At 35.0% G+C, this 22704-nt stretch overlaps 2 protein-coding genes across 3 annotated transcripts in view; one reads left to right on the top strand and one right to left on the bottom strand.

The window, feature by feature from the left end:
• mxra5b (matrix-remodelling associated 5b) overlaps nucleotides 1-9025 on the top strand; it is a 99558-nt gene extending 90533 nt beyond the window's left edge. Inside the window, exons 11-13 of the mRNA XM_073845858.1 lie at nucleotides 211-1872; nucleotides 3019-3919; nucleotides 7050-9025. Coding sequence (XP_073701959.1) covers nucleotides 211-1872; nucleotides 3019-3919; nucleotides 7050-8958 — 4472 coding nt within the window. The 3' untranslated portion in view covers nucleotides 8959-9025. The remainder of the gene's footprint in view (nucleotides 1-210; nucleotides 1873-3018; nucleotides 3920-7049) is intronic.
• Nucleotides 1-22704, bottom strand: part of LOC141340483 (neuroligin-4, X-linked-like) — a 226998-nt gene that overhangs the window by 141108 nt on the left and 63186 nt on the right. The window lies entirely within an intron of this gene.

Below are 22704 nucleotides of genomic sequence, written 5' to 3'. Positions count from 1 at the left end.
GAGGCACATCGATACATCCTACTACTACAACCACTGCTCGCATTTACTCCAAAACCCTTTCTGAAGGGATATTGATCCATTCAACGTCTACAACTACTGCTCTCAGTTATTCCCCAAATCCAGCTGAAAGCACGTCAATCCATCAAACTAACCCCTCTTCAATCTTTGCTGGAAGCACGTCGGAATATCCGACTACTACTTTCACACACCCTACAACCCTAGCTGAAGACACGTCGCTCCATCCAACTACTTCCCCCATTTATCCCACTGTGCCTAGGAAATTGCCAAATGCCACTAATGAGGAAAACACCATCTCCCTTCTAGATGAGAAAACTCCACAAATCCACAAAGTGGAGCCAAACAGTTTCCCACAAGTCAAAGAGATAACAAACTCTAGCCCCTCTACATCTCACCCCATGAGCACAACATCAGGGCTTGAAAATGAAGACATTTCTTCTTTCGAGGAGGAAGAGGACGAAAGCATTGCATCTGCAGAGGAGATGGATGAGTACTTGGTTCCCACGAGTGCAGATCCAACATCTCAACCTGGCGTCGAGACCGTCCCACTGACAACTGCTCGGCTGGAGTTCACAGGCACGCTTTCAACAGTGCTAACAAAGGCCAACAAAGAGATGCATCCAACAGAGATCACCTTCACTTTGGACACAGGCGGGCTGGATGTCTTCCACTTACCTGAATCTCACTTTAGTGATTTTCTAAGAGAAAATGATACGTTGGAAGGAACTGGTACAAATGAAGATATTACTTCTACGGAAGAATCTGAAGTCACCTCCATGCCACAACCCCAAGTCTACTCACTTTCGCAACCAAATGAAAGCTTTAAAGATGAAGAATCAGTCCACAACCATTTATCGTTTACCTCCACACCAGAGACACTCACAGAATTCATAACATCTGAAGGGACACAGACTGAGTTTTTAGCCACAAGTTCACCATTGCCTATTCTTTCTACTCGAAGCAATGAGATTTACTTCTTACAACCAAACTCTGCTTCTAAGCAAGACCAAAGAGAAACGATAGTTCAGGAACTTGATGAACCTTTGTTTGCTTCTTCAACATTACTCAATACTGCAGTACCAGTAACAACCGTCATAATTCCCATTACAACCCAACTTATTGGAACAATGACACCATTTACTACACCATCAACAACTGTTACTGTTACTACAGGCACTGCTTCAACTACTTTGAGTACTACTACTACAGGGACTATTTCAACTACTTCAACTACTACTACTAAAGGGACTCCTTCAACTACAACTACTACTACTACTACTACAGGGACTCCTTCAACTACTTCTACTACTACTATACCTGCTCTAAAGTTAACACCCAGATATCCCTTGCCAGACAATAGAATCCCATTTTACTCAAGAAATTCTGGAACAAACTACATCGATTCCAGGCACAGTCAAAGATTCCCCATCACTAATCACAGGTATCCATATTATCACAATAGAAATCCCTCTGTGAATATTAGACCTAATCTAATCAGAACACCTTCTGTCACCACCTCACCTGTGGATTTAAACTCTCTCAACAATGTCAAATCAACTGCAACACCTAAGATATTGACAGTAACTGCTCAATCTGCCAATTTAAGTCCCACAATTGTGTCAAGCACCACACAGCCAAACAACCAAATTCAGATCGATGAGTCAGTGAACAGACAGTCAGGTGCAGTTCTGTTCTCTCGAGGACCGCAAACTCTTCCTGTCCTGCAAATGAGACCCAGGATCACTGCTGCCAAACTCCACACAGTCACTGTGAATGCTGCGACAGATGTGGAGTTACCGTGTGATTCTGTGGGGGAGCCGAAACCCCTCCTGACCTGGACCAAAACCTCCACAGGTAATTCCCATATGACATGATGGCATGACAAAAATTTTTTGCAAGTTGCAACATATTCAGGAAATGGAGTATAATTTCATTGCATGCAATGAATCAAACATGATCTTGATGTATTTCAAAAATTTTTCCTAAAGGTGATTTATGCATATAATTAATATGATACTTCATGTTCAACACATATTTACTATATACCCTACCAATCAAAAGTTTCTAAGCAGTAAGATTTTTAAAGAAGTCTCTTCTGCTCACCAAGTCTGCATTTATTTGATCGAAAATACAGTAAAAACAGTACAATTTTAATATATTTTTACTATGTAAAATAACACTTTTCTATTGTTAAAAGATAATTTATTTCTGTGATTTCAAAGCTAATTTTTAGCATCATTACTCCAGTCTTCAGTGTCACATGATCCCTCAGAAATCATGCTAACATTCTGATGTGCTGCTTAAAAACATTTTTATTATTATGATGTTGAAAACAGCTGAGTAGAATTTTCTTTAGGTTTCTTTGATGAATAGAAAGTTCAAAAGAACAGCATTTATATGAAACAGAAATCTTTTGTAACAATATAAATTACTTTATCACCACTGTTGGTCAATGTAAAGCATCCTTGCTAAATAAAAGTATTAATTTATTTTATTCTTCTATTTAAAAAATATATATATACTGAATCTAAGCTGTTAAATGGTATAATGTGTAATGTTACAAAAGCTTCAGATAAAGGCTGATCTTTGGATGTTTCTATTCATCAAATAATTCTGGACACAATGTACTCAACTGTTTTAAATATTGATAATAATAATATTGCTGCTTTTGCTGTATTGTGGATCAAGTAAATGCAGGCTTGGTGAGCAGGAAAAAATAAACTCAATAAAAACATTAAAAGTCTTACTGTCCAATAACTTCTGTCTGCTATTTTGAGTGTGTATGGATAGTCTCTAAAAAAACATTTTAAAAAGCTAAAGAACGATTTTCAACTATAAAGAACCATTTCTGCATTGGAAGGGTTCCATGGATGTTCGTTCAAAGATCTTCAGAACCATTGATGCCAAAAAATAACCTTTATTTTTAAGAGTCTGATTGACTACAAATAGTTCATTGGTTTAAATTTGTTCATATCTTTCTTTATATTTCATGTTCCACAGGAGCCGTCATGTCAGCAAATTCCAGAATCCAACGTTTTGAGGTCCGGTCCAATGGCACTTTAGCCATCCACAACGTCCAGCTTCAGGACCGCGGGCAATATCTGTGCATCACTCGCAATCTACACGGCATTGATAAAATGATGGTGACCCTAGTGGTGCTGGCCCATGCACCCAAAATGATGCTTCCACGTCATAAAGACATGACGGTGTATTTAGGAAACAGTGCACTCTTGGAATGCAAAGCACAAGGTCTCCCGAGCCCAAACATCAGCTGGGTGCTTCCAGATCGATCGGTGGTGCGAACCACTACTAATACTGAACAGAAGGTCATGCTCTTCACCAATGGAACACTTCTAGTGAAACACACCAATTACCTGGACAAGGGCGTCTACAAATGCATAGCGAACAATGCTGCTGGAGCCGACATGCTTTCCGTGAGGCTTCAAATTTCAGCCTTGCCTCCCACAATCCAAGAGCAGCTTTGGGAGAATTACACTATTTCCGATGGACAGTCAGCGTTCATGCACTGCACGGCTAAAGGCTCGCCCAATCCAACCATCAGATGGGTCACGTTTACTGGCGCTCAGCTTCGCCCCTCGCAATTCATCAATGGCAATTTATTTGTTTTCCCCAATGGGACGTTTTTTATTCGTAATCCTATAGAGAAGGATTCTGGGAAATATGAATGTGTGGCTGTGAATTCGGTGGGTGTTGCTAAAAGGACTGTGAATCTTCAGATGAAGAGGAACTCCACTACTGCCAAAATAATGTCCACTTCTGCTCACAGTACTGATGTCCGCTACGGAAGTCAGTTGAGTCTTAACTGTTCCGCCACTGGAAGCCCCAGTCCCAGGATCATCTGGAGAACGCCTTCTAAAAAGCTGGTTGATGCATATTACAGGTAATGCTTAATTGCAGGTTGTTTAATGAGGAATCAAGTTTTCATTGATCAGCATATCAACAATGCCTGTTGAGACTTTAAAAACTGGTCCAGTAAGCTGGTGTGTGGTGGGTGTTCTGGTGCACTATGGCTGCCATCGCATCATCCAGGTGGATGCTGCACACTGGTGTTGGATGAGGAGATACACCTGACACTGTAAAGCGCTTTGAGTGTCTAAAAAAGCGCTATATAAAATGTAACAAATTAATTAGTGATCGACCGATATAGATATTTTAGAACCAAAACCGATTATTTGCATGTTTATGTGCTCGATAACTGATATGCAGAACCAATATTTATTTAGTGTTTAAATTTAATCTTCTTATTGCCACATTAAATTTTATTTAGAACAATATAACTCTGTGAACTGTTTGAGTAGCACATTTCAGTGCAATTCTCAAAACACCCACTAGATGGTGAATTTATCAGTGAATCCAATATTACATAACCGATATCCGTTCATGGTAAAATGCCATAATATTAAAAAAAAAAAATCTGTAAATCGATATATCGGCCGATCTCTATTAAAAACTTGGATGTGAACTGTTTGAGTGCCACATTTCAGTGCAATTTTTAAAACACCCACTAGATAGTGAATTTATCTGTGAATATATGATTATGGTAAAATGCCATAATATCTGGAAAAATATCAGTAAATCGATATATTGGTCAATCTCTATTAGAAACTTAGATGTGAACTGCTTGAGTGGCACATTTCACATTTCTTAAAACACCCACTAGATGGTGAATTTATCTGTGAATCCGATATTACAAAACCGATATCCGATTATGGTAAAATGCCATAATATTGAAAAAAAAATCTGTAAATCGATATATCGGCCGATCTCTATTAAAAACTTGGATGTGAACTGTTTGAGTGGCACATTTCAGTGCAATTCTCAAAACACCCATTAGATGGTGAATTTATCTGTGAATCCGATATTACAAAACCGATATCCAATTATGGTAAAATGCTTAAATATCAGGGAAATATTGGTAAATCAATATATTGGTCGATCTCTATTAGAAACTTGGATGTGAACTGTTTGAGTGGCACATTTCAGTGCAAATTCTCAAAACACCCACAAGATGGTGAATTTATTGGGTGAATCCGATATTGCAAAACCGATATCCGATTAAGGTAAAATGCCATAATATTGGGGAAAATATCGATAAATCAATATACCGGTCGATCTCTATTAGAAACTTGGATGTGAACTGTTTGAGTGGCACATTTCAGTGCAATTCTTAAAACACCCACAAGATGGTGAATTTATCTGTGAATATCCGATTATGGTAAAATGCCATAATATCTGGAAAAATATCAGTAAATCGATATATCGATCGATCTCTATTAGAAACTTGGATGTGAACTGTTTGAGTGGCACATTTCAGTGCAATTTTCAAAACACCCACAGATGGTGAATTTATCGGTGAATCCAATATTACAAGACCGATATCCGATTATGGTAAAATGCCATAATATCAGGGAAAATATCGGTAAATCGTTATATCGGTCGATCTCTAATAGAAACTTGGATGTGAACTGTTTGAGTAGCACATTTCAGTGCAATTTTCAAAACACGCACTAGATCACTAGATGATGAATTTATCTGTGAATCCGACATTACAAAACCAATATCCAATTATGGTAAAATGCCATAATATTGAAAAAAATCGGTAAATCGATATATCGGCCGATCTCTATTAAAAACTTGGATGTGAACTGTTTGAGTGGCACATTTCAGTGCAATTCTCAAAACACCCACTAGATGGTGAATTTATCGGTGAATCTGATACTACAAAACCGATATCTTATTGTGGTAAAATGCTTAAATATCAGAAAACAATATTGGTAAATCAATTTATCGGTCAATTTCTATTAGAAACTTAGATGTGAACTGTTTAAGTGACACATTTCAGTGCTGGTTGTGTTGTGAATCTGACACAATCCAATGCAGAGTTTGCTGAATAATAAAAACTGAATGATCGAAAATGGGGGAAAAACACCACACATGGATTTTACTGTCTCTGACCTCTTTGAAATTCTTTTAATTGTTTCCATAGACACTGTTGGTTACAGAACATTATTAAACAAATAGAAAAACAACATGAAGTGGAATTAATTACAGAGGACAGGCAAACCAGAAGAAAATAAACGGATACAGAGGGAAGACAAAAAGAACATTAATCAAATGCAGTGTGGCAAAAATGGAAGAAAACCTAGTTCTGACTAAATAACTTTCACATTTTCATAAGTTGCTTGTAGACACGATTTATACATCATCATCATCATCATAGCTGAATAAATAAGCTTCTCATTGATTAATTATTTGTTAGGACAATATTTGGCTGAGATAAAACTATTTGAACATCTGAAATCTGAGGGTGCAAAAAAATCGAAAAATTTAGAAAATCGCTGTTGACTTAATTAAGTTTTTAGCAATGCATATTACTAATCAAAAATTAAATTTTGATATATTTACTGTAGGAAATTTACAAAATATCTTCATGAACCATGATCTTAATATCCTAATGATTTTTGGCATAAAAGAAAAATCAATAATTTTGACCCATACAATGTACTTTTGGCTACAAAACTTGAAACTGATTTTGTGGTCCAGGGTCACATTTGTAGGGAAAAAATGGATCTTAACTCTTTCCACATTTTTGATAATTTTCACAAAAAATTTTATACCTCCAGAATATTTTGCTGTATGGATATCTGAACATGCAATACATCACAAGAAAGAACAGAGCCTTTGCTTTAAACAAAACAATTTATTCTAGCTAGTTTTATTCGAGCTTCATGCATTCTGTTAAACTTAATGGCACATTTCAGTGCAATTCTCAAAACACCCACTAGAAAGTGAATTTATCACTAAATCCGATATTACAAAACCGATATCCAATTATGGAAAAATGCCAAAATATTGGGAAAAAGATTGATAAATCGATATGTCGGGGGTAAATTATCTGTATATTTGTGTTCTGGAAGTGAACTAATCATTTAATACCCACGGTTCTCTTTAATAAATGATACATTTGCTTTAATCATGGTTGTAACCTCTCTCTTTATCGTTTGTTTCAGCTTTGATCGCCGAATGAAAGTCTTCAACAACGGGACGCTCACCATCGCATCAGTGACCGAGAAGGATAAGGGCGACTACCTCTGTGTGGCCAGAAACAAAATGGGCGACGACTATGTTCTCCTTAAAGTCAATGTGATGGCGAAACCGGCTAAAATTGACCACAAGTCACTGAGCGATCATAGGGTGTCTTACGGAGGAGATCTGAAAGTCGACTGCATCGCTTCCGGTCTTCCCAACCCAGAGATCACGTGGAGTCTTCCAGACGGTACCATGATAAACAGCATCCCCCAATCTGACAATAACGGGCTCCGTACCAAGAGATACGTGATGTTTGATAACGGCACGCTGTATTTAAACGAAGTCGGAATGAGGGAGGAAGGCGACTACACGTGCTATGCCGAGAATCAGATTGGGAAAGATGAAATGAAGGTTCATATCAAGGTGGTGGCGGATCCACCGGTCATTCGTAACAACGTTCACAGCATCGTCAAAGTTCCTTTTGGGGAAACTGCTGCTCTCAACTGCAGCGCCAAAGGAGAACCAACTCCCACCATCACTTGGACGTCTCCAGCTCACCGCATCATAGTCCCAGTATCCGACAAGTACCAAATCGCCAATGATGGAACTTTGCACATTCATAAAATCCAGAGGTTTGACGTTGGGAATTATACATGCTCAGCCAGGAACATTGCGGGAATTGCCAAGAAAGTTGTCCACGTTCAAGTCCTGGGGTCAACGCCAGTCATCAATGGATTTGAGAGTGCTGGGATCATCCATAAAGCTGTCGTAAAGGATCAACGTGTGCTTTTAGACTGCAAAGCAAGCGGAAACCCACTTCCAAGGATCATGTGGGTGTTTCCCAACAACATTGTGCTTCCAGCACCGTACTACGGCTCGAGGATTACAGTCCATCGCAATGGTACGCTGGACATTCACGCGGTGCGCATAAGCGATTCCGTCGCGCTTCTTTGCATCGCACGCAATGAAGGAGGAGAAGCCAAACTTCAAGTTCAACTCGAAGTGGTTGAAGGTATTGAAAAGCCACGGTTGAGAAATCCACCCACAGAGTCGGTCCAACTCACCAATGGGATATTAACTCTAAACTGTTCCATAGAAGGACAACCGATGCCAGAAATCACTTGGATTCTCCCTAACGGGACGTCGCTGCTTAGAGGAACCAGTATTTTCCGTTTTAATCATCGACTTGATGGGACATTGGTTATTAGAGACCCAACGGTTTCAGAAGTTGGGCGCTATCGCTGCATTGGGCGCAATAGTGCCGGATACGTAGAGCGAACTGTGACGCTAGAGTCACAGAAAAGAATAAAACCAGAAATCACCAATAAGTACAGCTCGCTTGTCAGCATCATAAACGGTGAAAACCTTCACCTCAACTGTTTATCCGGAGGTCATCCGTTGCCCAAACTTACTTGGACTTTACCAAACGGAGTCGCCCTGACCAGGCCGCAAACAAACGGACGCTATTCAGTTCTAAACAACGGCACTCTTACTGTCCAAAGGACATCGGTGTATGACAGGGGAATGTACCTCTGTCAAACAACTAATGAACACGGATCGTCAAGCCTGTCGGTTTCGGTAATAGTGATTGCGTATCCGCCACGCATAACCAAAGGACCCCAGCCAGTGACCTACGCCCGTCCAGGTGTGGCGGTTCAGTTAAACTGCATGCCTCTCGCTACGCCTAAAGCGGAGGTGGTTTGGGAAATGCCTGACGGTCTTCAACTGAAGGTCGGCATCCAGCCGCGACTTTATGGAAACAAGTATCTCCATCCGCAAGGTTCACTGGTGATTCAAAACCCTTCCAGCAGAGACAATGGCGTTTATAAGTGCACCGCCAAAAACGTGGTTGGAAGCGATAGCAGGTCAACATACGTGTATGTGTTTTGATGCAAAGAAGAACTACTTTAGACTGTTAAAATACGGAAACACAGTGGACACTTTCTAGTGACTCTTGTAAATAGCAGCTCTGGAGTATCTACGTTGATGGATATTCATTTAAAGTAGTAGTTCACTTCCAGAACAAAATGTACAGCTAATCTATCACCCCATTGTCATTAAAGATGTTCATGTCTTTCTTTCTTCAGTCGTAAAGAAATGTTTTTTGAGGAAAACATTTGAGGATATTTCTCTCCATATAGTGGACTTCTATGGTGCCCCAAGATTGAATGTCCAAAATGCAGCTTCAAAGAGCTCTAAACAATCCCAGCCAAGGAATAAGGGTCTTATCTAGTGAAACCATCTGTCATTTTCTAAAAAATTAAATGTGTAACTTATACATTTTCTAACTGTATTAACAGAACTAGACAAGACAAGACGAACGTTTGAGGTTAAAAAGTATATACATTTTTATTGTTTTTAGAAAATGACCAATCGTTTCATTAGATAAGACCTTTATTCCTCAGCTGGGATCATTTAGAGTTCTTTGAAGCTGCATTTAAACTGCATTTTGGAAGTTCAAACTTTTAGGCACCATAGAAATCCATTATATGAAGTGAAATACTCCTTTAATTCTCTTGGGAAGCAAAGTAATGATCAGGCCAACATAGAACTGTCTGTAAAATTCACTAAATTCAAAACATGCTTGTTTGTTTATTTAATATTTTGGCTATTTATATTGTGCTTTTAGTTATCAAGAAGCATCAGCTTCATTTAACACATTTTACCATGATTAAATTAATTGGTAATGCTTTACAATTGGGTTCCATTTGCTAACTACATTAGTGAGCGTCAGCCAAGATTAATATATGATTTTTTTTTTTTTTTAATTGTTAGTTAATTTTATAATTTACTAATATATTATTGAAGTCAAAAGGTGTATCTGTTAATATTTAATGGACCTGAACTAACATGAGCTTACGGTAAACAGTTGTACTAATATTGACTAATGGGACGTTTTTGTAAAGATTTACCAATTCTTTCATAGAATCCTGAAGGTTTTACATGCATTCATTTAGCAGATGATGTAAATGTCAGGAAAAATCCTACAAATGCAACAAAGAGCAGTTTTAGTCATTTCATTTTTCAAACAGTAAAAATATTAATACTAATATAATGGCTGGGTCCCAAACCAGTGAACTCCTTTACTTTCTACTGACTACATGGGCATTTATGTAGAAAAACATGTACATTTATGCAATTAAAAGATGATTTGATCCAATAGAAGAACATATTCACAGAGCCAAAAAAAAGGCAAGTTTATTAGAAAATTAGATATAGTCAAGCTAATTTATTTTTACATTCATATTCTTACAGAAAATATTGGTGCTTTTCCGTATTGATAGTATTTTCTCAACTTTCCCTTAGTTTTGATTTCACTAGGTCTGGTTTCAAACAATCATTGCATGTGAGCACACAATGTTTTAATCAAGTTTTGACTAACAGCTATGGTTGGCTCACATGAAAATATTGTGAAAATATTTTATTCAATTAAATCAGGGATTCCTTCCAGTGCACATTATTTTTAAGTTTTTTTGCCACATTAACAGTGATGTTGGTCATAAAACTGTGGTGAAATGAGGTCAATGTGACTCATATTCACCTCTGATTTATTACATGAATGAACATGGTTAAAAAAAAAATTGTATTTGGATCTGTTTACGCTTTCTCTGTATATCATCTTTCATTTATTTTAATAAATTATTTGTCTTTATTTGTCTAAAACGAATTAATAGCATAACTAAATGTTATTATTTATAACCAAAGTGAACGTCTTAGTAGTTTTGATTGACTTCATTTTAATAAATACTGATTTCTTGCTTCTTTAGTAACTTGTAACTGGTGCTTTGTTTTTAGAAATACATGTAAGTACTTGTACTGTAGTGAAAATTTTAGAATGTTTTTAGCTAAAGAACTTTTTTTTTTTTTTACTTTTATGAGACACACTTATACTAGTGTGTCAACTACTTTAGATGCTGTAGTATATACATATATAAAGCCCAAAAATGAAAAATTGCTGTAAATGTACTCACCCTTAGGCCTTTCAAGATTAGGATGAGTTTGTTTTTTCATCAGATTTGTATAAATGTGTCATTCCATGACTTGCTCACCAGTGGATCCTCTGGAGTGAATGGGTGCCGTCAGAATGACAGTCCAAACAGCTGATAAAAAATCACAATAATCCACAAGTAATCCACACCACTCTACATTGTAAAAAGTTTTCACCAGTTTCAAGTTAAAAGCTTAAGTTTAGCAGCTGCTTAAAAGTTTAAGTTAAATCAGCTTAAGTCATTTCAATTCGCAAGTTAAATCAACTCATTTTATTTTATTTGGGTTAAAACGACTTGTAGTTTTAAGCTGATTTAACTTACATTTTTAAGGCAGCGGCTCAACTTAAGTTTTTAAGTTGAATCTGGTAAAAACATTTTTACAGTGCAGTCCATCAGTTAACATCTTGAGAAGACATACACTGTAAAAAGTTTTCACCAGTTTCAACTTAAAAACTTAAGTTCAGCAGCTACCTTAAAAATGTTAAGTTAAATCAACTTAAAACTACAATTTATTTCAACTCACAACAATAAAATTGGTTAAAATGACTTAAGCTGATTTAACTTATGAGTTGAAATTACTTGTACTTTTAAGTTGATTTAACTTAAAATTTTAATGCAGCTGCTAAACTGAAGTTTTTAAGTTGAAACTGGTGAAAACTTTTTACAGTGTAAGCTGAAACAAATCCACCAAGACGTTTGGATTAAAACGAGTCTGTAATCCATAATGTTGCTTCCTCCAGTGAAAAAGTCAATTTCCTGTCGTTTCACATCAAAATCCAGCCACATCTTTGTTTAGAGCTGTTTCGTCTTGTAAACAGTGCTTGATCTGTGCAGATTTCTCTCCTGATATCAGCTGTTTGGACTCTCATTCTGACGGCACCCATTCACTGCAGAGGATCCATTGATGGAATGACACATTTCTACAATTCTGATGAAGAAACAAACTCATCTACGTCTTGCATTGCCCGAGGGTGAGCACATTTGCAGTTCATTTTAAGTTTTGGGTGAAATGTTGCTTTAATATTAATCAACAGCTGGTGTTATGAATGTAAAAAAAAAAAAAAGCCAAAAAGTATGAAGTTCATCATGTCTGGACCAAAGATTTGAGGTAAGATTCAATGCAAGATTGTGATAATTCATTGCAAAGGCAATTAAGCCAAAAACTGTCAGTAAAATCAGACTAGTCGGATATACACGACTAATGAAAAGAATATACGAGGTAATTGCTTCAAATAACACAGAGCTTTGTTTGTGCAGCTGCAAATCGAGATCTTTTGAGTGGGACGCCGCCTTTACAGGGATTTTGAGGAGTTTGGCTCTTTTCTCATAGAGAGGTGAGACCGCCAGCATCTTTACATCCCCAAAAATTAGGCTATAACATAAAAATGTGGCTGCTTTTTTGGCAAGCATTTTGAATAAATGCATTTTTAAAAATATGTTAGTTTAAATACAGGGTACAAGGTGCATGAAGTGCTTGAATTTGGCTTTTAGAAATTTAAGGCCTGGAAATCCTTTGAAAATAGCAGTATTCCCCAAGAGGTAATTGAGAAGGGCTTGAATTTAGACCATAATCGGGACTTCGCGAATCATTTGATTTAGGCCTGGATTGGAAATTCGGAGAGGGTTCGTGAATCATTTCGCAAATTAGCTGATTCACACTCTGAGTTTTCATCTAAAAATATAGCTTACAAATCATTATTCCGAAGGGAATTTGAAGAACGAATTGCGAACCATTTGATTTAGATTGGAACTTCAGTGCATGTTTGTGAATCATTTGATTTAAAAGCGGGTTCCCAAATCTTTTTTATGACTGTTTTTTAATTAAAAAGTTAGAAAACATCAAATCATTAGGAAAGTACAGTTACAGTATAAAAACAATACAAAGTTTTACTATAGTTTGAATGTGCTTCACTTTAGTTTTGCCATTTTGTTTTATTAGAATATTTTATTCATCTATCTTTTTTTACTTTGAAAGACAATGTTAGAAAAAATAGTGCTTGAAAAGTCCTGGCATTTCATTTATAGTATCTGTATGAATCCTGTAAATGAAATCAAATAGATGCAAACTGTTAATAAACTAAATCATGATTTTTAGAGTGCAGAAATCTTGTTCCCTTTATAGATGACTAAAAAATATGCATCTCATTACGTTCATTTGTTTATGTTAAAACTGTGCAATTCAAATGAAAAATTTAATTTCCAATTCAAATCCATAAATCTTAAATTAAGGCCTAAGTACAAATTATCATAAGCGATGAAACCAATTAGATCAGTTAACAGGTTTTTCCTGCACCATTTTATTTTTCTGCAAAAATATTACAAGCATGTTTGACAGGACCTCCTGAATTATGTATTTCATTAATTCGGTGTCATTTCCAGATGTCTTCACAATTAAGGCCAAACTGAGAAAGGATGAGAAGGTAATAACTGGCAGAGCCTTGATTTTTACAGTCACACGCTCCACAGGGACTCGACTCCTCCTCGCTTTTGACCTATTTCTCCTTTTCCATTCCCAGAGTGCATTTCTCCTAATATTTCATGATTTATAAACAGCTGTTCGAGCATATCTGACCTTGACTTGAAGCTTCACTGATGACAACAGCCATCAGGTTTATTACAGACTCTTAAAACTGGTTTATATGGTTATCTCAGTTCCATATGTAACGGGATAAAACATACACTTACTTGTCTAAACCAGCCTTAAGACTTCTGATAGTTTAAGAATCCTGGATTTATGATTTCCAAAGTTCAAAAAGTGAGAGTCCAAGTGGAAAAGCAGGTGTTTCTGAGTCTAACGTCTCTAATTTATGTTCCTCCCTTTTAAAATCCTGCCCTAAAGTTTGCTACACATCTCTGAAGTGTCATTTAGTCTTGTTAGTTTATTGGATGTCAGATGGTTTTCCACCTTCATCTTGTTCACTGGATCTCAAAGCTTCTCACTGGCTTTATTGCACTTTATTTGACATTATTTAGAGTTAAATTGCAGTAAAAAAAGAAAGAAAACATGGAATGAACCAACAGCTTGAGGCTGTCTACAGCGGATATGACAAAGAAACCATTGCAAATCATTTGGTGTCAGTACTAGGGGTGTGTGATATTGACAAAAAAAAAAAAATTCTGGGATTTTATTGATATTGATAACGATAATTAGACTATATTTTGCTGAGAGTGGTTTTGTGCATGAACAGCTGACTCCTGAATTCTTTGATATTCCTTATATTTTGTATGACCAGTTCATTACAATGATAGAAATGAATCTTTCCAATAAGTGAATTTTTACCTTAAAAGACATCTTTTTAACCTGCAGTTACAAATGCGTAAATAATCTTTTGATATTTTAAACATAAAACATTGAATATTGATATTTGAAATTGTTTTACAAATGAAAAAGACCCTTTAAATGCAAAATTAAAACTGCCAGTAGGTGGCAGTAAGTCACTGTTAAAAACTGAGTCATTGCGATTGGACCCAATCATTTAATCATTCATTTGATTTATGCATTCAATTCATTCAGGAAAGAAACACCTGTTTGGAATGATTTTTTTGTTGGTGAAATAGAGCAAAACAGCCAATATGTTCTCAAAAACGTACGTTGTATAAAATTAACATCACATTTGTAATCATGCAGATTTTTAAAGAAAAAACTGCACTTTTCATGTGATATTAGCTATATAAAATGGTATAAATATATCGATTTTCTGCCCCAAATCCTGAATAATGTGATGGTTCTTAATGCATATTAATAGACTGATTCATGCAGTGAAAGAATGCACTCTAAATGCCCACATGCACTAAATTCGTTTAACCTGACTTTATCACATAGTTGTGTATGCATGCATTTCTGTAGGAGTGTTTTGTTTGGTTTTTGCAATATGCTTGATAATGTCATGATGTCTCAGGAGTTCAGTATTTGTGCTAAACCTGCTCAGATTTGGCTTGCATTAACTTCCCCAATAAATGAATGAGTGAACATACACGAATTAAAGGAAAGTGGAAAGTCTGATTTTCGTGAAAGCTTTTAGTAATCATTGCGTCCAGCCATTACTGTCCCGATCAAGCGTTCGTGTGTCTGCTTAAGCTGAATGATCAAATGTTTCCTCAAACCGACTGTATGAGTTTATAACATCCATTCGCTTGATTTCATGCAGATGTTGCTGAAACGCTCTTCAAAGATCTCTGTATAGCAGTAAAATGAAAGCTTGAGTCATTCAGCAAAAAATGCATGAAATAAATTGAGCGTTAATATAAAATTCCCTTACAGTGATCTGGGGATTCATCGTTTTTCAGACAGATTAGAATGTTAATGGTTTTGCAGTTCACAAGTGAAGAAAAGCTTACCCTCGAATGCTGTGCTCATCAGTTCCCATCTGTGAGTGTTTGATGTAGGTTTGATTTATGTGGCTGAATAATGCTAAAGTGGCTCATTTGTGACGCCCACAGTTTCTTTCGCTATTGTTTGTTAAAAGATCCACAAAGATCGTCATCATGAAACTTCGAGACTTTCCCATGCAGCACTGAACTTTGTAGTGTGTTCCCACAAATGGAAAACAGCAAGTCGCATAAGATTTGACCTGCTTTTTGGACTAACTAACCAAAAATAGAGGTGCAACTGACTTAAAGCCACTAAATGTTGATTTTTTTGATTAAAATATCCAAAAACCACTAGAACAGTGTTATATATTTTGCTGAGTTGTGTACTTAGATTATCCCAAATGTTTCGAAGAATGTTTAAATCCTGCCAATGAAGTCATATACCCTCGAGTGTCCGGTTTTATTTTGTAGAAAGCATGGAAACCCCAAAGACACTTTAACATGTTATGCATTTTTTTTAGACAGGTGACGACGCAAACTCAAATTTATCTAGTACTGTATAATAATGATAAAATTTGTGCTGCTTTTTCCAACATACGCATGACAGGATCAAACTACGCCTTTGTTTCTTGTTCGTTTTGAAAATGCGCCCTCTACTGGCGACAACTTACGTATTGTGCTTTTAACTACATTTTTAGTAAGTCATCTGTTTTAAAAAGATGTCTATTTGCTCCACATGACACAAAATGATTGGCTTCCTCAGTGTTTGTGTCTTGTTTTACGATACAAATATCTGTACAAACCCTTTTGTAATAGGAATGGTCAGGGATCAGCCTTCTCCATGTAAAACTGATTGTGCGGACCAAACCGTAAGTCGTAGAGACTTGAAATTTGGAGGGATGGTAGTACTCACAGCGCCTACAACATGACCAAGTCTCATTCCAATTGGCCTGACGGGGGCGCTACAGCGTACAAAAGTACGAAATCACTCATAACTCCTTGAACACAGGCTCAAGTGTCTTATGTCATTGGAATCCTTGGTTTATTCAATTGTGAGCCTGGCAAAATTTTTGGCCATTATGCATTTTTGGAAAAACCTACTTTTGCGAGTCCTAGGTTTTTCACCCAATCTGAACCAAACCAGTGCAGATCGATTCTCTGGAGAGCGAATATCAATATTATCACTGCCGCAAAGGGACGCCAAAATGTTGGAGAGGGGCAGGGCCTATAACTCCTGAACGGAATGAGATATTGTCACCAAACTCAGAACACTTATGTAAGAGCTCAATCTGAGGTTGCAGGACAAAAATTACAGAGCTTGGCCACTTAGTGGCGCTATATGAGTGAAAACAAAAACATAAAAATGGCTATACCTATGCAACCATTTGTCCTAACAATATTAAAATTGCTGTGCATGGTCTTGGTCCAAAGTGCCACAAGTGTCTATAAGGACATTTGCATTTGCATCTAAAAAAAAACATGGCCGCCATTGGCCAATGAAATTTGAGCACCTATTCATATCATATGACAAAACTCCTCATTTTATACAACTTTGCCTCTAGAAGCACTGTTGTCAATCAAACTGTTTGTTAAACGATTGATAACTTTTGCGAACTAGTCCTAGGTTTTTCACTCAATCTGGAAAAACACTGCAGTACAATTCTCTAGACTCTCTAGGTCAATAATTATCAAACCAAATGTTGAAATGTACCCTTTGGGAAGCTATAATGGGGTCGTTTAGAAAAGGGGCCTGTCTGAATGTACCCAAAATCCTATAAAGTCTAAAGGAAAACTCAAAACTTCACAAACCTGGTGAGCACATGCGACAGGTGATTCTAAACAAGCATGCAAAGTTTTAAAGAGATCAGACCACAGCTGGTGCTATAACAGTCATAAACGTTACAAAGCAAAATATTTCTATGGTAAATTACCTGGATTTGCAAAAAAAGGCTTGCTACATGATGTCTTTTGAATATGTGCGTAAATGCCTTAAAGCACTTGAATTGCTGCTTGCAGCTATGTTTATTATTAATATTAGCTCACTTTTCTCAAGAAGAAAAAAACTGACAAAAAAATCCTGCTTTTTAACATCTAATCTCTCTTATATGAATGGAGACATGATTAATTATAAATAATCAGTATAGCTTTTAAAAGTAAAAAATGTAGTTAATGCTGGTATTTTCATACATTATAAATTATTACATATTATTCGTTTTATTTTATAATTTGTTAATAATTAGGCTATATGTAAACAATTTTTTTTAATCATAAATATTCAATAAATTATAAAATATATTTTTTTAATTATTTAATATTATAGTTTTTTTTAATTCCAAAAAATGTAGTCTCAATAGTGCTACTTTTAGTTAAAACTGCTTTTTCAGAGGAGCAGCCTGACTGCAGTTTGTCAAGCTACTAGTTATTTTAAGTAATTAAGCAGTTTCAAAGTACCTTCAACACAAGTTTTGACACTGAGAGACGAAACAGCTGAAGCAATAAGACCACACTGAGAGCTTTATGATCCCACAAACTCATCAGCTGTAGGTGTGTGTGTGTGTGTGTGTGTGTGTGTGTGTGTGTGTGTGTGTGTGTGTGTGTGTGTGTGTGTGTGTGTGTGTACCTACTTGACCATATATTAGGGATAAATTTGTACCCAAAAGTGAGCTAAACCTGAAAAAAAAAACTCCTAAAAACCTTCTTTTGGTGTCAATATGACAATAGTGCCATTGTTCAACTCCAGTTAATTCAGTGTTGGTTCAGTTTAACGGTGACAATATGATCTGAGATGATCTTGAGCTTTGATGTAAAAACAAATGAGCGACACATGATCACTGACAATCGTTTACTCACCTAACCCAGCTAAATATTGAGAAAATCACCTTTAAAGTTGTCCAAATTAAGTTCTTAGCAATGCATATTACTAATCAAAAATTACGTTTTGATATATTTACAGTAGAAAATGTACAAAATATCTTCATGGAACATGATCTTTACTTAATATCCTAATGATTTTGGGCATTTAATTTATAATTTTGACCCATACAATGTATTTTTGGCTATTGCTACAAATATACCCGTGCTACTTAAGACTGCATAATAAAGTACCCGGGAAATGAAATATTAAAACAACATCATTTGGACAATGTTTTCAAACGTTATGTATTTTTGCAAAAAACCGACTGATTTTTGTGTAGATATGTCAAATGGTTCAAAAGATACCAGATTCTCAGATTCAGCATGACCCAAGGAATCCACAGACATTGTGGATGGACAATATAATGATTATCTGACTAACTGTTTGAAAGTTATAAGCAAAATGTGCATTTTTAGTATCTCATGACCCATAGGTGGCACTGTGCCCAACTTTGGCATGGACCCTCAGAGCATGGTTTTGATGAAGCATACCAAGTTTCATTTCAATTGATCAAAGTTTGGCCAAGATACAGCCTCTGAACCAATTTTGGGTCAACCTCGTTAACTTTGCGACATCATAACTTTTGAACAAAGATGATTAAAAAAAATTTAGTCATTTCTGTGCAGCTCAGTCCAGAGATCATCTGAGCCAATTTGGGGAAGAACTGGATCAATTTTCAAGGAGTAGCAAAAAAACAGAAGGAATCAGGTGTACTAAGTTTCATTTTTCTAGAATTAGAGGTTCAAGAGTTTTAATCAACCATTTTAATGTTGTATTTTTTAACTAGTGGTGGTGCTATAGAGTTGGTCCTAGAGACCCCAAAGTTGGTCAGATCACTATTCATGGTCATCACTACAAGTGTGCCAAATTTCATAATTTTCCTATGTTCCCTTCATAGACTACCATTGGACGTAAATAAGAAAACATACAGATTTATACATCATCTGAAAGCTTAATAAATAAGCTTACCATTGATGTTTGTTAGGATAGGATAATATTTGGATGAGATACAACTATTTGAAAATCTAGAATCTGAGGGTGCAAAAAAATCTAAATATTGAGAAAATCACCTTTAAAGTTGTCCAAATGAAGTTCTTAGCAATGCATGCTGCTAATCAAAAATTAAGTTTTGATATATTTAAGGTTGGAAATTTACTAAATATTTTCATGGAACATGATCTTAATATCTTTTGGCATAAAATATTTTTTTTTGGTCAAAAAACTTTTCTATACAGCAATTCATAGTGATCATGTTTGTCAAACATGCATTTGGCTTATGTCTAAAGAGATGTACATAGCCTTCATGTAGTACAGAAAATATAAAATTAAAATCTTATGCAATTAAAAATAAAAAATGACAAATATACAAAACAACAACTAAAAGTGAAAATGGGAAAAAAATAAAAAAATAAAATAAAATTTAATTCAATCTAAATAAAAATGACAAAATACAGTTATTAAAACTAAGAAAATTTAAAAGCACAGAAAATATTCAATTAAATCCAAATTATTAATATTTTTTAAAAACGACAAAAATATGCAAAAAAAAAACTAAACAAAAACTTTAACTAAATTTAACGTGAAAACAGAAAATATTAAATACAAAATCTCTAAATAAAAACATAAAAGGCAATTAAAAGTCCAAAAAATACACACAAAAAAATAGTAAAACGAACTAAATTTCAAGTGAAAACAGAAAATATTAAATTTAAATTTTATTAAATCAAAACAAAAAATACACAAAACTAAAACTTAGTGAAATTACAGTGAAAACTAAATTTTGTATTAAAATCTAATTTTAAAAAAGAAATCTAATTCAATCTAAATAAAAATGAAATTTTTATATGAAATTTTAGTAAATTCAGTTACTAAAACTTAAAGATACAAAAAATGACAGACAATATTAAAGTAATATTTAAAAAAATAATAAAAATACACAAAAAAATAAAACTTTATCAAAACTTAAAAGGACAGAAAATATTAAATTAAATCCTAATTTTAAAAAGATTCTTTAAAAATGAAAGAATATTCAAAACATTCTAAAACTTTAACTGAACTTAAAGTGAAAACTATTAAATAAAAATCTGTAAACAAATATAAAAGAGCTGATAAAAGTCCAGAAATGCACAAAAATAGTAAAACTAACTAAATTTGAAGTGAAAACAGAAAATTAAAATCTAATTCAAAATCTTAACAAAAACTATAATAGCATCTCAATGACTCATTAAAAAAAAAATTGTCTTAATTAAGGTCTCAGCAATGCATATTACTAATTAAAAATTAAGTTTTGATATATTTACGGTAGACAATTGACAAAATATCTTCATGGAACGTGATCTTTATTTAATATCCTAATGATTTTTGCCATAAAATCAATAATTTTGACCTATACAATGTATTTCTGCTATTGCTACAAATATAGCCGTGCTACTTAAGACTGGTTTTGTGCTTCAGGGTCACATTTGTGTTGCTTTTCTTTATGGTTTCAGACTTGAGTTGATCCTGCTGTACGTCTAAAGGTGGTTTAAAGATCCTGAAGCGCTGAGACGAGTTGAGTCATGTTAAATCACAGCATATGGAGCATCTGGACGGAGGGAAGGTGATTTATTCTGTGTGAGGTGACGCTTCGCTCACATCTGATAATAAACCAGGTTTGTGCCCTCAGACAGATGAAGACCAGAGAAACACACTGCAGACAAACTTCAGAAAAAACTCTTACACAATCCACTTCATCTCAAACACAATCTTGTCAGACTGACTGATATATCAGCTGATTGTGAGAAGGATTTAAATATCGTGAAACTAATTGTACATTTTCTTAGATCAAACAATATAAAACAGAAAGTGAGTATTTAAGTAAAATTAAAGCTCTCGTGTTGTCACCCACTTTATTTCAGCTCTCATGATTTATGTGAGCAGTGGTAAAGTCCCCAGTTAATAAATTTTACAATATTTACTGAGTATGATATTATAGTCCACACCAGGGTTATTATAGTTACTAATAACTAAACAAACAAAAAAACTAATAAAATATGTGAAAACATATGTATATGTGAAAGTGTAATATGTAAAAAGTATGTAAAAGTGAAAACAGAAAATGTTGTATTAAAATCTAATTTAAAAAAAAAATGAAATCCAATTCTTGATAAAAAAGTTAAAGACAAGACAAACTTTAAGCTGGCTTAAGAAAGCTGGACCAGAAAGTTTTAAAGTTTTAAAAGTTTAAAAGCAAGTTGTTAGTATTTTTCTAAAATAATTAGCAAGTTGCTAGCATGTTTCTAGCATGATTAACAAGTTGCTAGCATGTTGTTTCCAGCATGATTTACATGTTTCTATCATGTTTCTAGCATGATTAGCAAGTTTTTAGCATTTTCCTAGCACGATTAGCAAGTTGTTAGTATGTTGTTAACATGATTAGCAAGTTGTTAGCATGTTTCTAGCATGATTACTTTTGCTAGAATGTTTTTAATGTTTCTAACATGATTAGCAAGTTGCTAGTATGTTGCTAGCATGATTAACATGTTTCTATCATGTTTCTAGCATGATTAGCAAGTTTTTAGCATTTTCCTAGCACGATTAGCAAGTTGTTAGCATGTTACTAGCATGATTAGCAAGTTGTTAGCATGACTTTAGCATGTTAACATGATTAGCAATTTGCTAGCATGTTTCTAGCATGATTGCCATTTTGCTAGCAAGTTTCTAGCATGTTTCTAGCATTACCATTTTTCTAACATGTTTTTAACATGATTAGCAAGTTTCTATCATGTTTCTAACATGATTAGCAAGTTTCTAGCATGATTAGCAAGTTGTTAGCATGTTTTTAACATGTTTCTAACATGATTATCATGTTGCTAGCATGTTTCCAGCATATTAGCATGATTAACAAGTTGCTAGCATGATTACCATTTTGCTAACATGTTTCTAACATGATTAGCAAGTTGCTAGCATGATTACCATTTTGCTAGCATGTTTTTAACATGTTTCTAACATGATTACCATGTTGCTAGCATGTTTCCAGCATATTAGCATGATTAACAAGTTGCTAGCATGATTATCATTTTGCTAGCATGTTTTTAACATGTTTCCAACATGATTAGCATGTTGCTAGCATGTTTCCAGCATATTAGCATGATTAACAAGTTGCTAGCATGATTACCATTTTGCTAGCATGTTTTTAACATGTTTCTAACATGATTAGCATGTTGCTAGCATGTTTCCAGCATATTAGCATGATTAACAAGTTGCTAGCATGATTACCATTTTGCTAACATGTTTTTAACATGTTTCTAACATGATTAGCAAGTTGCTAGCATGATTACAATTTTGCTAGCATGTTTTTAACATGTTTCTAACATGATTAGCAAGTTTCTAGCATGTTTCTAGCATGATTAGCTAGTTGTTAGCATGATTAGCTAGCTGCTA

This window comes from Garra rufa, chromosome 8, assembly GCF_049309525.1.
Source record: "Garra rufa chromosome 8, GarRuf1.0, whole genome shotgun sequence".
In the NCBI taxonomy this organism is placed as follows: Eukaryota; Metazoa; Chordata; class Actinopteri; order Cypriniformes; family Cyprinidae; genus Garra; species Garra rufa.
This window is presented reverse-complemented; position numbering and strand designations above follow the sequence as displayed.